This window comes from Salmo salar, chromosome 18, assembly GCF_965601325.2.
Source record: "Salmo salar chromosome 18, fSalSal1, whole genome shotgun sequence".
Lineage (NCBI taxonomy): Eukaryota > Metazoa > Chordata > Actinopteri > Salmoniformes > Salmonidae > Salmo > Salmo salar.
In genome coordinates this window covers 89,186,065-89,202,973 of record NC_138308.1, presented here as the reverse complement: position 1 = coordinate 89,202,973, position 16,909 = coordinate 89,186,065, and the positions used below count along the sequence as shown (strand labels likewise).

General features: G+C 46.8%; 1 protein-coding gene across 1 annotated transcript in view; it reads left to right on the top strand.

The window, feature by feature from the left end:
* LOC106577876 (uncharacterized) overlaps positions 1-16,909 on the top strand; it is a 239,722-nt gene that overhangs the window by 112,772 nt on the left and 110,041 nt on the right. Inside the window, exon 4 of the mRNA XM_082965287.1 lies at positions 15,876-15,950. Coding sequence (XP_082821413.1) covers positions 15,876-15,950 — 75 coding nt within the window. The remainder of the gene's footprint in view (positions 1-15,875; positions 15,951-16,909) is intronic.

Genomic DNA, 16,909 nt, shown 5'->3' with positions numbered 1-16,909 from the left:
CAAGAGACCAGAGCTGGCAGAATGGAGTACTCGGGTTGGGGTGTAGGGTTTTGAGCCTTTGGCAGTGATTACAGCTGTCAGTCTTTCTCAAATCAAATCAAATTGTATTGGTCACATACAAATATTTAGTAGATGTTATTGCGGGTGTAGCGTAATGCTTGTGTTCCTAGCTCCGACAGTGCAGTAGTATCTAACAATACACAATAATACACACAAATCTAAAAGTAAAATAATGGAATTAAGAAATATATAAATATTGGGACGAACAATGTCGGAGTGACAGTGACTTAAATAGTGTAGAATAGAATACAGTATATACATATGAGATGAGTAAAGCAGTACATAGACATTATTACATTGATTAGTGTTCCAAGTTTAAAGTGACCAGTGATTCCATGTCTATGTATATAGGGCAGCAGCCTGTAAGGAGCAGGGTCGTGTAACCGGGTGGAAGCCGGCTAGTGATGGGTATTTAACAGTCTGATGGCCTTAAGATAGAAGCTGTTTTTCAGATTCTCTGTCCCAGCTTTGATGCACCTGTACTGACTTCGCCTTCTGGATGATAGCGAGATGAACAGGCCATGGCTCGGGTGGTTGTTGTCCTTGATGATCTTTTTGGCCTTCCTGTGACATCGGGTGGTGTAGGTGTCCTGGAGGGCAGGTAGTTTGCCCCCGGTGATGCGTTGGGCAGACTGCACCACCCTCCGGAGAGCCTTGCGGTTGAGGGCGGTGCAGTTGCTGTACTTGGTGGTGATACAGCCCGACAGGATGCTTTCAATTGTGCATCTGTAAAAGTTTGTGAGGGTCGTAGGGGCAAAGACAAATTTATTCAGCCTCCTAAGGTTGAAGAGGCGCTGTTGCGCCTTCTTCACCACACTGTCTGTGTGGGTGGACCATTTCAAATCGTCAGGGATATGTACGCCGAGGAACTTGAAGCTTTCCACCTTCTCCACTGCGGTCCCCTCGATGTGTCGATGTGGACAGGGGGTGCTCCCTCTGCTTTTTCCTGAAGTCCACGATCAGCTCCTTGGTTTTGTTGACATTGAGGGAGAGGTTGTTTTCCTGGCACCACTCCGCCAGGGCCCTCACCTCCTCCCTGTAGGCTGTCTCATCATTGCTGGTAATCAGGCCTACTACGGTTGTCGTCTGGGATCTGGGTACGTCTCCAAGAGATTTCCACACCTGGCTTGTACAACATTTGCTTTTTATTATTTTTCAAATTCTTCAAGCTCTGTCAAGTTGGTTGTTGATCATGATAGACCTATGTCGGTGTGACCATGTGTTTCTCTAAGGCTGTCTGCAGTAGAATGTGGGGAACATGGACTCTCTTTTGCAGAATTCATACCTCTTTTTCTGTCTTTGCCCAAATCTTTTTTCTTTGTCTGTCTTTCTGTCTCTCGCTCTCTTTCTCTCGCTCTCTTTCTTTCTCCCTCTCTTTCTCCCCTCTCTTTCTCCTCTCTCTTTGTCTCTCTCTTTCTCTCACTCACTCTATCTCTCTCTTTCGCCCTTCTCTCTTTCAATTCAATTTCAATTTCAGTTTAAGTAGCTTCATTGTTATGGGAAACAGATGTTAACGTTGCCAAAGCAAGTGAAATAGATAATAAACAAAAGTGAAATAAACAGTAAAAGATTAACAGTAAACATTACACTCACAAAAGTTCCAAAAGAATAAAGACATTTCAAATGTCGTATTATGTCTATAGACAGTGTTGTAATGATGTGCAAAGAGTTTAAGAACAAAAGGGAAAATAAATAAACATAAATATAGGTTGTATTTACAATGGTGTTTGTTTTTCACTGGTTGCCTTTTTCTTGTGGCAACAGGTCACTCATCTTGCTGCTGTGATGTCACACTGTGGTATTTCACCCAGTAGATATGGGAGTTTATCAAAATAGGGTTTGTTTTTGAATTCTTTGTGGATCTGTGTAATCTGAGGGAAATATGTGTCTCTAATATGGTCATACATTTGGGAGGAGGTTAGGAAGTGCAGCTCAGTTTCCACCTCATTTTGTGGGCAGTGTTCACATTTACCACACACATTTACCACACACATTTACCACACACATTTACCACACACATTTACCACACACACACACACACACACACACACACACACACACACACACACACACACACACACACACACACACACACACACACACACACACACACACACACGTCTGTACAGACACTACAATAACACACATGGGAACAGACTGTGAGGTTTCACCATGGTTCATTTGTAGTTCAGTAGTTAAGTACAGACTCTTGTCATGTTGATGTGCTTACAGGGGCCCTGAGACCCTGGGACTAATCCAGATAACGTTGGCCTGGCCCCCATACCCCTATCCCCTCATCTCTCACATCCCCATTCTTAATACAGGGACCCTGGGCCTAATCCAGATAACGTTGGCATTGCACCCTAACCGCGATCCCCTCACGCTATCCTCTCTCTCTCTCTCTCTCTCTCTACATGTATATAGATGTATACAGATGCCTATTGATGTATATAGATGTATACAGATGCCTATACATGTCTATAGATGTATACAGATGTCTACAGATGTCTATACATGTATATATATGCATACAGATGTATATAGATGTATACAGATGTTTGTACATGTCTATAGATGTATACAGATGTCTATATATGTCTATACATGTCTATAGATGTATACAGATGTCTATAGATGCATACAGATGTCTATAGATGTATACAGATGTCCACAGATGTCTATACATGTCTATGTATGTATACAGATGACTATACATGTCTATAGATGCATACAGATGTCTAAAGATGTATACAGATGTCTACAGATGTCAATACATGTATATAGATGCATACAGATGTCTATAGATGTATATAGATGTATAAAGATGTCTATACATGTCTATAGATGTATACAGATGTCTATAGATGCATACAGATGTCTATAGATGCATACAGATGTCTATAGATGTATACAGATGTCTATAGATGTACACATATGTCTATACATATCTATAGATGTATTCAGATGCCTATACATGTCTATAGATGTATACAGATGTCTATAGATGTACACAGATGCCTATACATGTCTATAGATGTATACAGATGTCTAAAGATGTATACAGATGTCTACAGATGTCAATACATGTATATAGATGCATACAGATGTCTATAGATGTATATAGATGTATAAAGATGTCTATACAAGTCTATAGATGTATACAGATGTCTATAGATGCATACAGATGTCTATAGATGCATACAGATGTCTATAGATGCATACAGATGTCTATAGATGTATACAGATGTGTATAGATGTACACAGATGTCTATACATATCTATAGATGTATACAGATGCCTATACATGTATATAGATGTATACAGATGTCTATAGATGTATATAGATGCATACAGATGTCTATAGATGCGTACAGATGTCTATACATGTCTATAGATGCATACAGATGTCTATAGATGTATACAGATGTCTATACATGTCTATAGATGTATACAAATGTCTATACATGTATATAGATCCATACAGATGTCTATAGATGTATACAGATGTCTATAGATATATACAGATGTCTATAGCTGTATACCGATGTCTACAGATGTCTATACATGTATATAGATGCATACAGATGTCTATAGATGTATAAAGATGTATACAGATGTCTATACATGTCTATAGATGTATACAGATGTCTATATATGTCTATACATGTCTATACATGTCTATAGATGCATACAGATGTCTATTGATGTATATAGAGGTATGCACATGTCTATAGATGTATATAGATGGATACAGATGTCTATACATGTATATAGATGCATACAGATGTCTATAGATGTATATAGATGTATACAGATGTCTATAGATGCATACAGATGTCTATAGATGTATACAGATGTCTATATATGTATACAGATGTCTATAGATGTATCACGATGCCTATACATTTCTATAGATGTATACAGATGTATATATATATGTCTATAGATGTATACAGATGTCTATACATGTCTATAGATGTATACAGATGTCTATATATGTCTATACATGTCTATAGATGTATCTAGATGTATACCGATGTCCACAGATGTCTATATATGTATACATATGTATATACATGTATACAGATGTCTATAGATGTATACAGATGTCTACAGATGTCTATACATGTATATAGGTGTCTATGCATGTCTATAGATGTATACAGATGTCTATATATGTCTATACATGTCTATACATGTCTATAGATGTATACAGATGTCTATATATGTATACAGATGTCTATAGATGCATACAGATGTCTATAGATGCATACAGATGTCTATACATGTCTATAGATGCATACAGATGTATACAGATGTCTATAGATGTATATAGATGTATACAGATGTCTATAGATGTATCTAGGTGTATACAGATGTCCACAGATGTCTATACATGTCTATAGATGCATACAGATGTATACAGATGTCTATAGATGTATATAGATGTATACAGATGTCTATAGATGTATATAGATGTATACAGATGTCTATAGATGTCTATAGATGTATATAGATGTCTATAGATGTCTATAGATGTATACAGATGTCTATACATGTCTATAGATGTATACAGATGTCTATAGATGTCTATAGATGTATACAGATGTCTATAGATGTATACAGATGTCTATAGATGTATATAGATGTCTATAGATGTATACAGATGTATATAGATGTATATAGATGTCTATAGATGTATACAGATGTCTATAGATGTATATAGATGTATATAGATGTATACAGATGTCTATAGATGTATATAGATGTATATAGATGTATACAGATGTATACAGATGTATACAGATGTCTATGCATGTATATAGATCCATACAGATGTCTATAGATGTATACAGATGTATATAGATGTATATAGATGTATACAGATGTCTATAGATGTCTATAGATGTCTATAGATGTATACAGATGTATAAGATCGTCTGCTAAATGATTTAAATGTAATGTAAATGTTTACATGTATACAGATGTCTATACATGTCTATACATGTCTATAGATGTCTATAGATGCATACATATGTCTATAGATGTATATAGATGTATACAGATGTCTATAGATGTATACAGATGTCTATAGATGTATACAGATGTCTATAGATGTCTATAGATGTATACAGATGTCTATAGATGTATACAGATGTCTATAGATGTCTATAGATGTATACAGATGTCTATAGATGCATACAGATGTCTATACATGTCTATAGATGTATATAGATGTATACAGATGTCTATAGATGTATACAGATGTCTATACATGTCTATAGATGTATACATATGTCTATAGATGTCTATAGATGTATACAGATGTCTATAGATGTATACAGATGTCTATAGATGTATATAGATGTCTATAGATGTATACAGATGTATACAGATGTCTATAGATGTATACAGATGTCTATAGATGTATATAGATGTCTATAGATGTATACAGATGTATACAGATGTCTATGCATGTATATAGATCCATACAGATGTCTATAGATGTATACAGATGTATACAGATGTCTATAGATGTATACAGATGTCTATAGATGTATACAGATGTCTATAGATGTATACAGATGTATATAGATGTATACAGATGTCTATAGATGTATACAGATGCATACAGATGTCTATTCATGTATATAGATGCATACAGATGTCTATAGATGTATACAGATGTATATAGATGTATATAGATGTATACAGATGTCTATAGATGTATACAGATGCATACAGATGTCTATTCATGTATATAGATGCATACAGATGTATATGGATTTATACATTCCCCCTCTCTCTATCTGTACCTATTTGATCCTAAAGACCCTGACCCCTGACCCCATCTTCTGACCTAAAGGAAGCTGAGAAGACCAATTTTATTTTTCATGCGCCGAAGCGTGAAATGCTTACTTACAAGCTCTTAACCAACAAAGCAGTTCAAGAAATAGAGTTAAGAAAATATTTACTAAATAAACTAAAGTAAAAAAATAAAATAAAAAAGAACACAATAAAATAACATGGTAGCAGCAACGAGAGATTTGACTAATTGATTAGACATGCAGAGAGAGAACGTGAGAACATGGGAGAAGCATCGAGAGATTTGACTAATTGAATTGACATGCAGAGAGAGAACGTGAGAACATGGGAGAAGCAGGGAGAGATTTGACTAATTGAATAGACATACAGGGAGAGAACGTGAGAACATGGGAGCAAATCTCTCCTTTCTTCTCTCCACCTCTCTTCTCTTCTCCCCATCTCTCTTCTCTTCTCTCCACCTCTCCTCTCTTCCCTCCACCTCTCCTCTCTTCTCTCCATCTCTCCTCTCTTCTCTCCACATCCTCTCTCTTCCCCCTCCTCTCCTCGCTTCTCTCCACCTCTCCTCACTTCTCTTCTCTCCTCTCCACCTCTCCTCTCTTCTCCCCATCTCTCCACCTCTCCTCTCTTCTCTCCACCTCTCATATCTTCCCTCCATCTCTCCTATCTTCTCTCCATCTCTCTTCTCTCCACCTCTCTTCTCTTCTCTCCACCTCTCCTCTCCTCTCTTCTCTCCTCTCCAGCTCTCCTCTATTCTCTTCTCTCCACCTCTCCTCTCCTCTCTCGACCTCTCTTCTCTTCTCTCCATCTTCCCTCTCTTCTCTCCACATCTCCTCTCTTCCCCCCACCTCTCCTCTCTTCCCTCCACCTCTCCTCTCTTCTCTACCTCTCCTCTCTTCTCTCTACCTCTCCTCTCTTCTCTCCACCTCTTCTCTCCACCTCTCTTCTCTCCTCTCCTGCTCTCCTCTCTTCCCTCTACCTCTCCTCTCTTCCCTCCACCTCTCCTCTCTTCCCTCCACCTCTCCTCTCTTCTCTTCTCTCTTCTCTCGACCTCTCTTCTCTTCTCTCCATCTTCCCTCTCTTCTCTCCACATCTCTCTTCCCCCCACCTCTCCGCTCTTCCCTCCACCTCTCCTCTCTTCTCTCCACCTCTCCTATCTTCTCTCCACCTCTCTTCTCTCTTCTCTTCTCTCCACCTCTCCTATCTTCTCTCCACCTCTCTTCTCTCCACCTCTCCACCTCTTCTCTCCACCTCTCCTCTCCTGTCTTCTCTCCTCTCTACCTCTCTTCTCTTCTCTCCACCTCTCCTCTCCTCTCTTCTCTCCTCTCCAGCTCTCCTCTATTCTCTTCTCTCCACCTCTCCTCTCCTCTCTTCTCTCCTCTCCAGCTCTCCTCTATTCTCTTCTCTCCACCTCTCCTCTCTTCTCTCGACCTCTCTTCTCTTCTCTCCATCTTCCCTCTCTTCTCTCCACATCTCCTCTCTTCCCCCCACCTCTCCTCTCTTCCCTCCACCTCTCCTCTCTTCTCTACCTCTCCTCTCTTCTCTCTACCTCTCCTCTCTTCTCTCCACCTCTTCACCTCTCTTCTCTCCTCTCCTGCTCTCCTCTCTTCCCTCTACCTCTCCTCTCTTCCCTCCACCTCTCCTCTCTTCCCTCCACCTCTCCTCTCTTTTCTTCTCTCTTCTCTCGACCTCTCTTCTCTTCTCTCCATCTTCCCTCTCTTCTCTCCACATCTCTCTTCCCCCCACCTCTCCGCTCTTCCCTCCACCTCTCCTCTCTTCTCTCCACCTCTCCTATCTTCTCTCCACCTCTCTTCTCTCCACCTCTCCACCTCTTCTCTCCACCTCTCCTCTCCTGTCTTCTCTCCTCTCCACCTCTCCTCTATTCTATTCTCTCCACCTCTCCTCTCTTCTCTCCACCTCTCATATCTTCCCTCCACCTCTCCTCTCTTCCCTCCACCTCTCCTCTCTTCTCCACCTCTCCTCTCTTCTCTCCTCTCCACCTCTCTTCTCTTCTCTCCACCTCTCCTCTCTTCTCTTCTCTCATCTCTCCTCTCTTCCCTCCACCTCTCCTCTTCTCTCCACCTCTTCTCTCCACCCCTTCTCTCCCCCTCTCTTCTCCTCTCCTCTCCACCTCTCCTCTCTCCTCTCCACCTCTCCTCTCTTCTTCTCTTTTCTCCACCTCTCCTCTCTTCTCTCCACCTCTCCTCTCTTCCCTCCACCTCTTCTCTCCACCTCTCTTCTCTTCTCTCCACATCTCCTCTCTTCTCCCCATCTCTCTTCTCTTCTCTCCACCTCTCCTCTCTTCTCTCAACCTCTCGTCTCTTCTCGCCATCTCTCCTCTCCTCTCTTCTCTTCTCTCCACCTCTCCTCTCTTCTCTCCACCTCTCCTCTCTTCGCTCCACCTCTCCTCTCTCCACCTCTCCTCTCTTCTCTCCACCTCTCTTCTCTTCTCTCCACCTCTCCTCTCTTCTCTCCACCTCTCCTCTCTTCTCTCCACCTCTCCTCTCTTCGCTCCACCTCTCTTCTCTTCTCTCATCTCTCCTCTCTTCCCTCCACCTTTCCTCTTTTCTCCACCTCTTCTCTCCACCCCTTCTCTCCCCCTCTCTTCTCCTCTCCACCTCTCCTCTCTTCTCTTCTCTTTTCTCCACCTCTCCTCTCTTCTCTCCACCTCTCCTCTCTTCCCTCCACCTCTTCTCTCTTCCCTCCACCTCTTCTCTCCACCTCTCTTCTCTCCTCATCTCTCTTCTCCCCATCTCTCTTCTCTTCTCTCCACCTCTCCTCTCTTCTCTCAACCTCTCGTCTCTTCTCGCCATCTCTCCTCTCCTCTCCTCTCTTCTCTCCACCTCTCTTCTCTCTTCTCTTCTCTCCACCTCTCCTCTCTTCTCTCCACATCTCCTCTCTTCGCTCCACCTCTCCTCTCTCCACCTCTCCTCTCTTCTCTCCATCTCTCTTCTCTTCTCTCCACCTCTCCTCTCTTCTCTTCTCTCCACCTCTCCTCTCTTCTCTCCACCTCTCCTCTCTTCGCTCCACCTCTCCTCTCTTCACTCCACCTCTCCTCTCTTCGCTCCACCTCTCCTTTCTTCTCTTCTCTCCACCTCTCCTCTCTTCTCTTCTCTCATCTCTCCTCTCTTCCCTCCACCTTTCCTCTTCTCTCCACCTCTTCTCTCCACCCCTTCTCTCCCCCTCTCTTCTCCTCTCCTCTCCACCTCTCCTCTCTTCTCTTCTCTTTTCTCCACCTCTCCTCTCTTCTCTCCACCTCTCCTCTCTTCTCTTCTCTCCACATCTCCTCTCTTCTCCCCATCTCTCTTCTCTTCTCTCCACCTCTCCTGTCTTCCCTCCACCTCTCCTCTCTTCTCTCCAACTCTCATCTCTTCTGAAGAGGGGAGCTGATGTGTGTGTGCCCTTGACATCCCCTTTTAGATACAAAAGGATTCCATTATTGTCTATGGTATGCAGTGCAATGCCAGAGGATTTACCACAGTGTCTGGTTGTGTTTCTACCCTGTGTATGAGGCACTGCTGGGGATGGTGTTCTTGATGACCGTCATGTTCCACGTGTTACTATATCTCCTGGTTGCCTGTCTTTACTGATGCTGAGACAGGACCGTGACAGGGACACTGTGACTGTGTTACTGTATCTCCTGGTTACCTGTCTTTACTGATGCTGAGACAGGACCGTGACAGGGACACTGTGACTGTGTTACTGTATCTCCTGGTTACCTGTCTTTACTGATGCTGAGACAGGACCGTGACAGGGACACTGTGACTGTGTTACTGTATCTCCTGGTTACCTGTCTTTACTGATGCTGAGACAGGACCGTGACAGGGACACTGTGACTGTGTTACTATATCTCCTGGTTACCTGTCTTTACTGATGCTGAGACAGGACCGTGACAGGGACACTGTGACTGTGTTACTGTATCTCCTGGTTACCTGTCTTTACTGATGCTGAGACAGGACCGTGACAGGGACACTGTGACTGTGTTACTGTATCTCCTGGTTACCTGTCTTTACTGATGCTGAGACAGGACCGTGACAGGGACACTGTGACTGTGTTACTGTATCTCCTGGTTACCTGTCTTTACTGATGCTGAGACAGGACCGTGACAGGGACACTGTGACTGTGTTACTGTATCTCCTGGTTACCTGTCTTTACTGATGCTGAGACAGGACCGTGACAGGGACACTGTGACTGTGTTACTGTATCTCCTGGTTACCTGTCTTTACTGATGCTGAGACAGGACCGTGACAGGGACACTGTGACTGTGTTACTGTATCTCCTGGTTGCCTGTCTTTACTGATGCTGAGACAGGACCGTGACAGGGACACTGTGACTGTGTTACTGTATCCCCTGGTTACCTGTCTTTACTGATGGTGAGACAGGACCGTGACAGGGACACTGTGACTGTTACCTGTCTCTACTGTATTCATGTTTTTTATTTAACTAGGCAAGTCAGTTAAGAACTAATTAGTATTTACAAGGACGGCTTGACACCCTGGTGTCTGTTTACGAGGTAGCCTGATGTAGGGGTGGCAGGTAGCCTAGTGGTTTGAGCGTTGGACTTGTAACCGAAAGTTTGCAAGATCAAATCCCCAAGCTAACAAGGTAAAATCTGTCGTTCTGAACAAGGCAGTTAACCCACTGTTCCTAGGCTGTCATTGTAAATAAGAATTTGTTCTTAACTGACTTACCTAGTTAAATAAAGGTTAAATAAAGGTCAAATTAAAAATATAAATATAATAAATGTAGGTTACTGTAATGTCTTGTCTGTGGTGTGGCGGAAAGAAGCGCAGGAAGCAGCGAACACTGTGTGGTAATTTTAATTAAGAACCACCCGTACAAAATAAGAGGTCTCCCAACAACAGGGAAAAAATACAATGAACAAGCACAGTCAACAAACGCAGTTGACATACAGAAAAACAATCCCGCACAATAGGGTGCGGGCCAGCTGAACTAAATAGCCCTCTTAATTACCTAACTCAGGGCAGGTGAGAAAACATAAAAAAAAGGGAAAAACAAAAAGGGAATCGGTGGTAGCTAATAGGCCGGTGACGACGACCGCCGAGCGCCACCCGAGCAGGAGGGGGCGCCACCGTCGGTAGGAATCGTGACAGTACCCCCCTCCTGACGCGCGGCCCCTGCAGCGCGCCGACACCGGCCTCGAGGCCGACCCGGAGGACGAGGCGCAGGGCGATCCGGACGGAGGCGGTGGAACTCCTTCAACATGGATGGGTCCAAGACGTCCTCCGCCGGCACCCAGCACCTCTCCTCCGGACCGTACCCCTCCCAGTCCACAAGGTACTGCAGGCCCCCCGCCCGGCGTCTCGAGTCCAGAATGGCCCTTACGCTGTACGCCGGGGACCCCCCGATGTCCAGGGGGGGTGGAGGGACCTCCGGCACCTCATCTTCTTGTAGGGGACCAGCCACCACCGGCCTGAGGAGAGACACATGAAACGAGGGGTTAATACGGTAATAGGAAGGGAGTTGCAACCGATAACACACCTCGTTTATCCTCCTCAGGACTTTGAAGGGCCCCACACACTGCGGCCCCAGCTTCCGGCAGGGCACGCGGAGAGACAGGTTCCGGGTCGAGAGCCAGACCCTATCACCCGGTGCGAACACCGGCGCCTCACTGCGGTGGCGGTCAGCACTCCTTTTCTGCCTAGCACTGGCCTCCTTCAGTGAGTCCTGTACTGCTTTCCAGGTCTCCTTGGAGTGCTGAACCCAGTCCTCCACCGCAGGAGCCTCGGTCTGGCTCTGGTGCCATGGGGCCAGGACCGGCTGGTACCCTAGCACACACTGGAAGGGTGACATGTTAGTAGAGGAGTGGCGAAGTGAGTTCTGGGCTAACTCTGCCCAAGGAATATACCTCGCCCACTCCCCTGGCCGGTCCCGGCAATACGACCTCAGGAACCTGCCCACCTCCTGGTTCACCCTCTCCGCCTGCCCATTGCTCTCGGGGTGATAACCGGAGGTTAAACTGACCGAGACCCCCAGCCGCTCCATAAACGCCTTCCAGACCCTGGATGTGAACTGGGAACCCCGATCAGAGACAATATCCTCCGGCACCCCGTAGTGCCGGAAGACGTGGGTAAATAGGGCCTCCGCAGTCTGCAGGGCCGTAGGGAGACCGGGCAAGGGGAGGAGACGGCAGGACTTAGAAAACCGATCCACAACCACCAGAATCGCAGTGTTCCCCTGAGAGGGGGGAAGATCTGTCAGGAAGTCGATAGACAGGTGCGACCATGGCCGTTGCGGAACGGGGAGGGGCTGTAACTTCCCTCTCGGTAAATGCCTAGGAGCCTTACTCTGGGCACAGACCGAACAGGAAGAGACATATGACCTCACGTCCTTAGCCAAGGTGGGCCACCAATACTTCCCCCTTAGACTCCGCCCTGTCCTCTCTACACCAGGATGACCCGCCGCAGGTAGCGTGTGCGCCCACCGAATCAACCGATCGCGAACATCGAGCGGCACATACATGCGCCCCACGGGCACCTGCGCAGGCGCAGGATCCAACACCAGTGCCCGCTCGATGTCCGCGTCCACCTCCCACACCACTGGTGCCACCAGCCTAGACGCTGGAATGATGGGAGTTGGATCGATGGGGCGGTCATCCGTGTCATACAGACGGGACAGCGCGTCGGCTTTAGTATTAAGGGAACCCGGTCTATATGAGATGGTAAACCTAAACCGGGCGAAGAACATGGCCCACCTTGCCTGACGTGGATTCAGTCTCCTCGCTGCCCGGATGTACTCCAGGTTTCGGTGGTCGGTCCAGATGAGAAAGGGGTGCTTAGCCCCCTCAAGCCAGTGTCGCCACACCCTCAAGGCTTTGACTACCGCTAGCAACTCCCTGTCCCCCACATCGTAGTTACGCTCCGCCGAACTGAGCTTCCTTGAGAAGAAAGCGCAGGGGCGGAGTTTCGGTGGCGCACCCGAGCGCTGTGATAGCACGGCACCCACCCCAGCCTCGGATGCGTCCACCTCTACCACGAAAGCTAAAGATGGGTCCGGGTGCGCCAACACGGGCGCGTCGGTGAACAGGGTCTTCAACTTCTTGAAGGCTCCGTCCGCCTCCGTCGACCATCTCAAACGCGCCGGCCCCCCCTTCAGCAGTGAGGTAATGGGAGCCGCTACCTGGCCAAACCCCCGGATAAACCTCCGGTAGTAGTTGGCAAAGCCCAAGAACCGCTGCACCTCCTTCACCGTGGTTGGAGTCGGCCAATTACGCACGGCCTTAACGCGGTCACACTCCATCACCACCCCCGTGGTGGAAATGCGATAACCCAGAAAGGAGACGGCTCGTTTGAAAAACTCACACTTCTCAGCCTTAACGTATAGGTCATGCTCCAGCAGTCTACCAAGCACCCTGCGCACCAGGGACACATGCGCGGAGCGGGTGGCGGAATATATCAGAATGTCATCGATATAGACAATCACGCCCTGCCCGTGCAGGTCCCTGAGAATCTCGTCAACAAAGGATTGAAAGACGGCTGGAGCATTTTTCAACCCATACGGCATGACGAGGTACTCATAATGGCCTGATGTGGTACTAAAGGCGGTTTTCCACTCGTCTCCCTTCTTGATACGCACCAGGTTATACGCGCTCCTGAGATCCAATTTTGTGAAGAACTGTGCTCCGTGAAATGATTCCACCGCCGTAGCGATAAGAGGTAGTGGGTAACTAAACCCCACCGTGATCGCGTTTAGACCTCTATAATCAATGCACGGACGCAGACCTCCCTCCTTTTTCTTCACAAAAAAGAAACTCGAGGAAGCGGGTGAGATGGAGGGCCGAATGTACCCCTGTCCCAAGGATTCCGTGACGTATGTCTCCATAGCCGCCGTCTCCTCTTGTGACAAGGGGTACACGTGACTCCTGGGAAGCGCAGCGTTAACCTGGAGATCTATCGCACAATCCCCCTGTCGATGAGGTGGTAATTTAGTCGCTCTCTTTTTACAAAAAGCGATCGCCAAATCGGCGTATTCAGGGGGAATGCGCACGGTGGACACCTGGTCTGGACTCTCCACCGACGTGGCACCTATGGAAACTCCTAGACATTTCCCTGAACACTCCTCCGACCACCCCTGGAGAACCCCCTGTTTCCATGAAATGAGGGGATTGTGACCAGCCAGCCAGGGGACCCCCAGCACCACTGGAAACGCAGGTGAATCAATAAGGAAAAAGTTAATGCTTTCCCTATGATTCCCCAGCGTTACCATGTCCAGCGGCACCGTAGACTCCCTGACTAGCCCTGACCCTAATGGTCGGCTATCTAAGGAGTGCACGGGGAAGGGGGAATCTATCGGCACCCGTGGAATGCCCAGCTTAATGGCAAGTCCACGGTCCATAAAGTTCCCAGCTGCGCCTGAATCGACTAGCGCCCTATGCTGGGAAGAGGGAAAAAATTTAGAAAATGAAACAGGCAAAAACACATGACCAACAGGGGGTTCTGGGCGAATCTGGTGCTGACTCACCTGAGGTGACCGAGAAGTGTTCTGCCTGCCTTCTCGACTCCCAGACTGGCTCCTCCAGCACCGGTCGGCCGTGTGTCCTCTCCGACCACAGCTGGTGCAGGAGGAGCCACCTCCTCCGGTGCCCCTTGGCACGGCCCCCCCTACCTCCATAGGGGTAGGGGCGGGGGTGCACGGGGGTGGAACGGGCAGGACCCTCTCCGAACGCCCGCGGGCAGCCAGCAAATTGTCCAACCGTATGGACATGTCAATGAGTTCGTCCAGGGATAGATTGGTGTCCCTACAGGCCAGCTCCCTGCGGACGTCCGCCCGGAGACTACACCGGTAGTGGTCTATGAGGGCCCTGTCATTCCACCCCGCTCCAGCAGCCAAGGTCCTAAACTCCAGCGCGAAGTCTTGAGCGCTCCTCGTCTCCTGCCTGAGGTGGAACAGCCGTTCACCCGCCGCTTTACCTTCGGGGGGGTGGTCGAAAACAGCCCGAAAGCGGCGGGTAAACTCTGGGTAGTGGTCCCTCGCCGAGTCTGGAGCGTTCCAGACCGCATTAGCCCACTCCAGAGCTCGGCCCGTCAGGCAGGAAACGAGGGCACTTACGCTCTCCTCTCCTGTAGGAGCAGGTCTGACGGTGGCCAGGTACAACTCTAGCTGGAGAAGAAACCCCTTGCACCCAGCCGCCGTCCCATCGTACTCCCTCGGGAGTGCCAGGCGAAGCGCGCCAGAGCCAGACGTCGTAGGAGGAGGAGATGGTTGTATCGGGGGGGGTGTAGGTGGAGAGAGGATATCACTCCTCTCCCATCGTTCCATCCTCTCCATCATCTGGTCCATGGCGGATCCGATGCGATGCAGGACCGATGTATTGTGCTGGACACGTTCCTCCATTGAGGGTAGTGGAGTGCCCGCTGCTCCCGCTGATTCCATGCTCCTTCTGGTGGTGCGGGATTCTGTAATGTCTTGTCTGTGGTGTGGCGGAAAGAAGCGCAGGAAGCAGCGAACACTGTGGGGTAATTTTAATTAAGAACCACCCGTACAAAATAAGAGGTCTCCCAACAACAGGGAAAAAATACAATGAACAAGCACAGTCAACAAACGCAGTTGACATACAGAAAAACAATCCCGCACAATAGGGTGCGGGCCAGCTGAACTAAATAGCCCTCTTAATTACCTAACTCAGGGCAGGTGAGAAAACATAAAAAAAAGGGAAAAACAAAAAGGGAATCGGTGGTAGCTAATAGGCCGGTGACGACGACCGCCGAGCGCCACCCGAGCAGGAGGGGGCGCCACCGTCGGTAGGAATCGTGACAGTTACCTGGAGAATGTTGAAGCGGTGTTATAATAGTTCTGTGTGGCTCAGTAGTATGAGCATGGGGCTTACAATGCCAAAGTTGTGAGTTCGATTCCGGCTGGGTACAACCATAGGAACATGTACTACTGTAAGTCACTTTGGATGAGAGGGTCTGCTTAGTGGCATACAGTATATCATGTAATACTGATGTCTCTCTCTCTCTCTCTCCCCCCAGGGGACCAGCCAGGAGCCCTGTAATGGGCTGGACTGTAGCGGAGGATGTAACTGTAACCCAGAGAAAGGTGGCAGGGTAAGACACACACACATATATATATAAACCTCTATTCTCCCTCTCACACATTCACATATCCTTCCTCTCCTACTTCAGGAGGTGCTATCTTAGCTTCTGGTCCATATCCTTCCTCTCCTACTTCAGGAGGTGCTATCTTAGCTTCTGGTCCATATCCACGCATGTCACCAAACAAGGGTACATCAGCAAAGTTCGAAGACCCAGTAGACCTGGGACAAAGACATGAAGTAGTTGAGGTGCTTGCAAAACAAAAGTTAAAAACACATAGTGTTGCATTGAATGACTGGTATAACCACAGACACTCAGTAAAATGTAGGGTTCTGGACTGTTACAGGAGTTGAGGACAACATTCCTAACCACAGACAATTAGTAGTCACCTGTAGTCTGTAGTCACCTTCAGAAAATGATGGTTTTGGTCAAATTACACGTTTTTCCCTCTTTGACAAACTCAACAACTATGTAGTAAAGAGAAGGAAGTGAAGCACTGCTAGGGTACACAATAGTAGGTATCTGTAGATAGATAGGTGCTGTTTGGTAAAGGGGTTAATTGTTCACCAAAAAACGAGGAGGACCAAACCGCTCTTCATATAATAAAAATGCCTTTATTTTTACGGCATGCTCAGTGGAACAAAGATGTTTAAACTGTGACGCGTTTAGGCAGCATGACTTTCAAAGATTTTTGTATCCCCTTTTCTACTCCCTGACGTTTCAGAGATTTAAATCTTTGTTCCATTGAACATGTCGTAAAAATGAAGACATTTATATTATGTGAAAAGTGCCTTGGTCCTCCTTGTTTGTTATTTTAACTGAACAGCTAGTCTTACAGCAGGTATTTCTGGTTTTGGTTGTGTTAAGCAAGGTTAGGGTTGCTCTTTAGGTCATATATGAACAGTATTCAAGAACACACACACACACACACACACACACACACACACACACACACACACACACACACACAC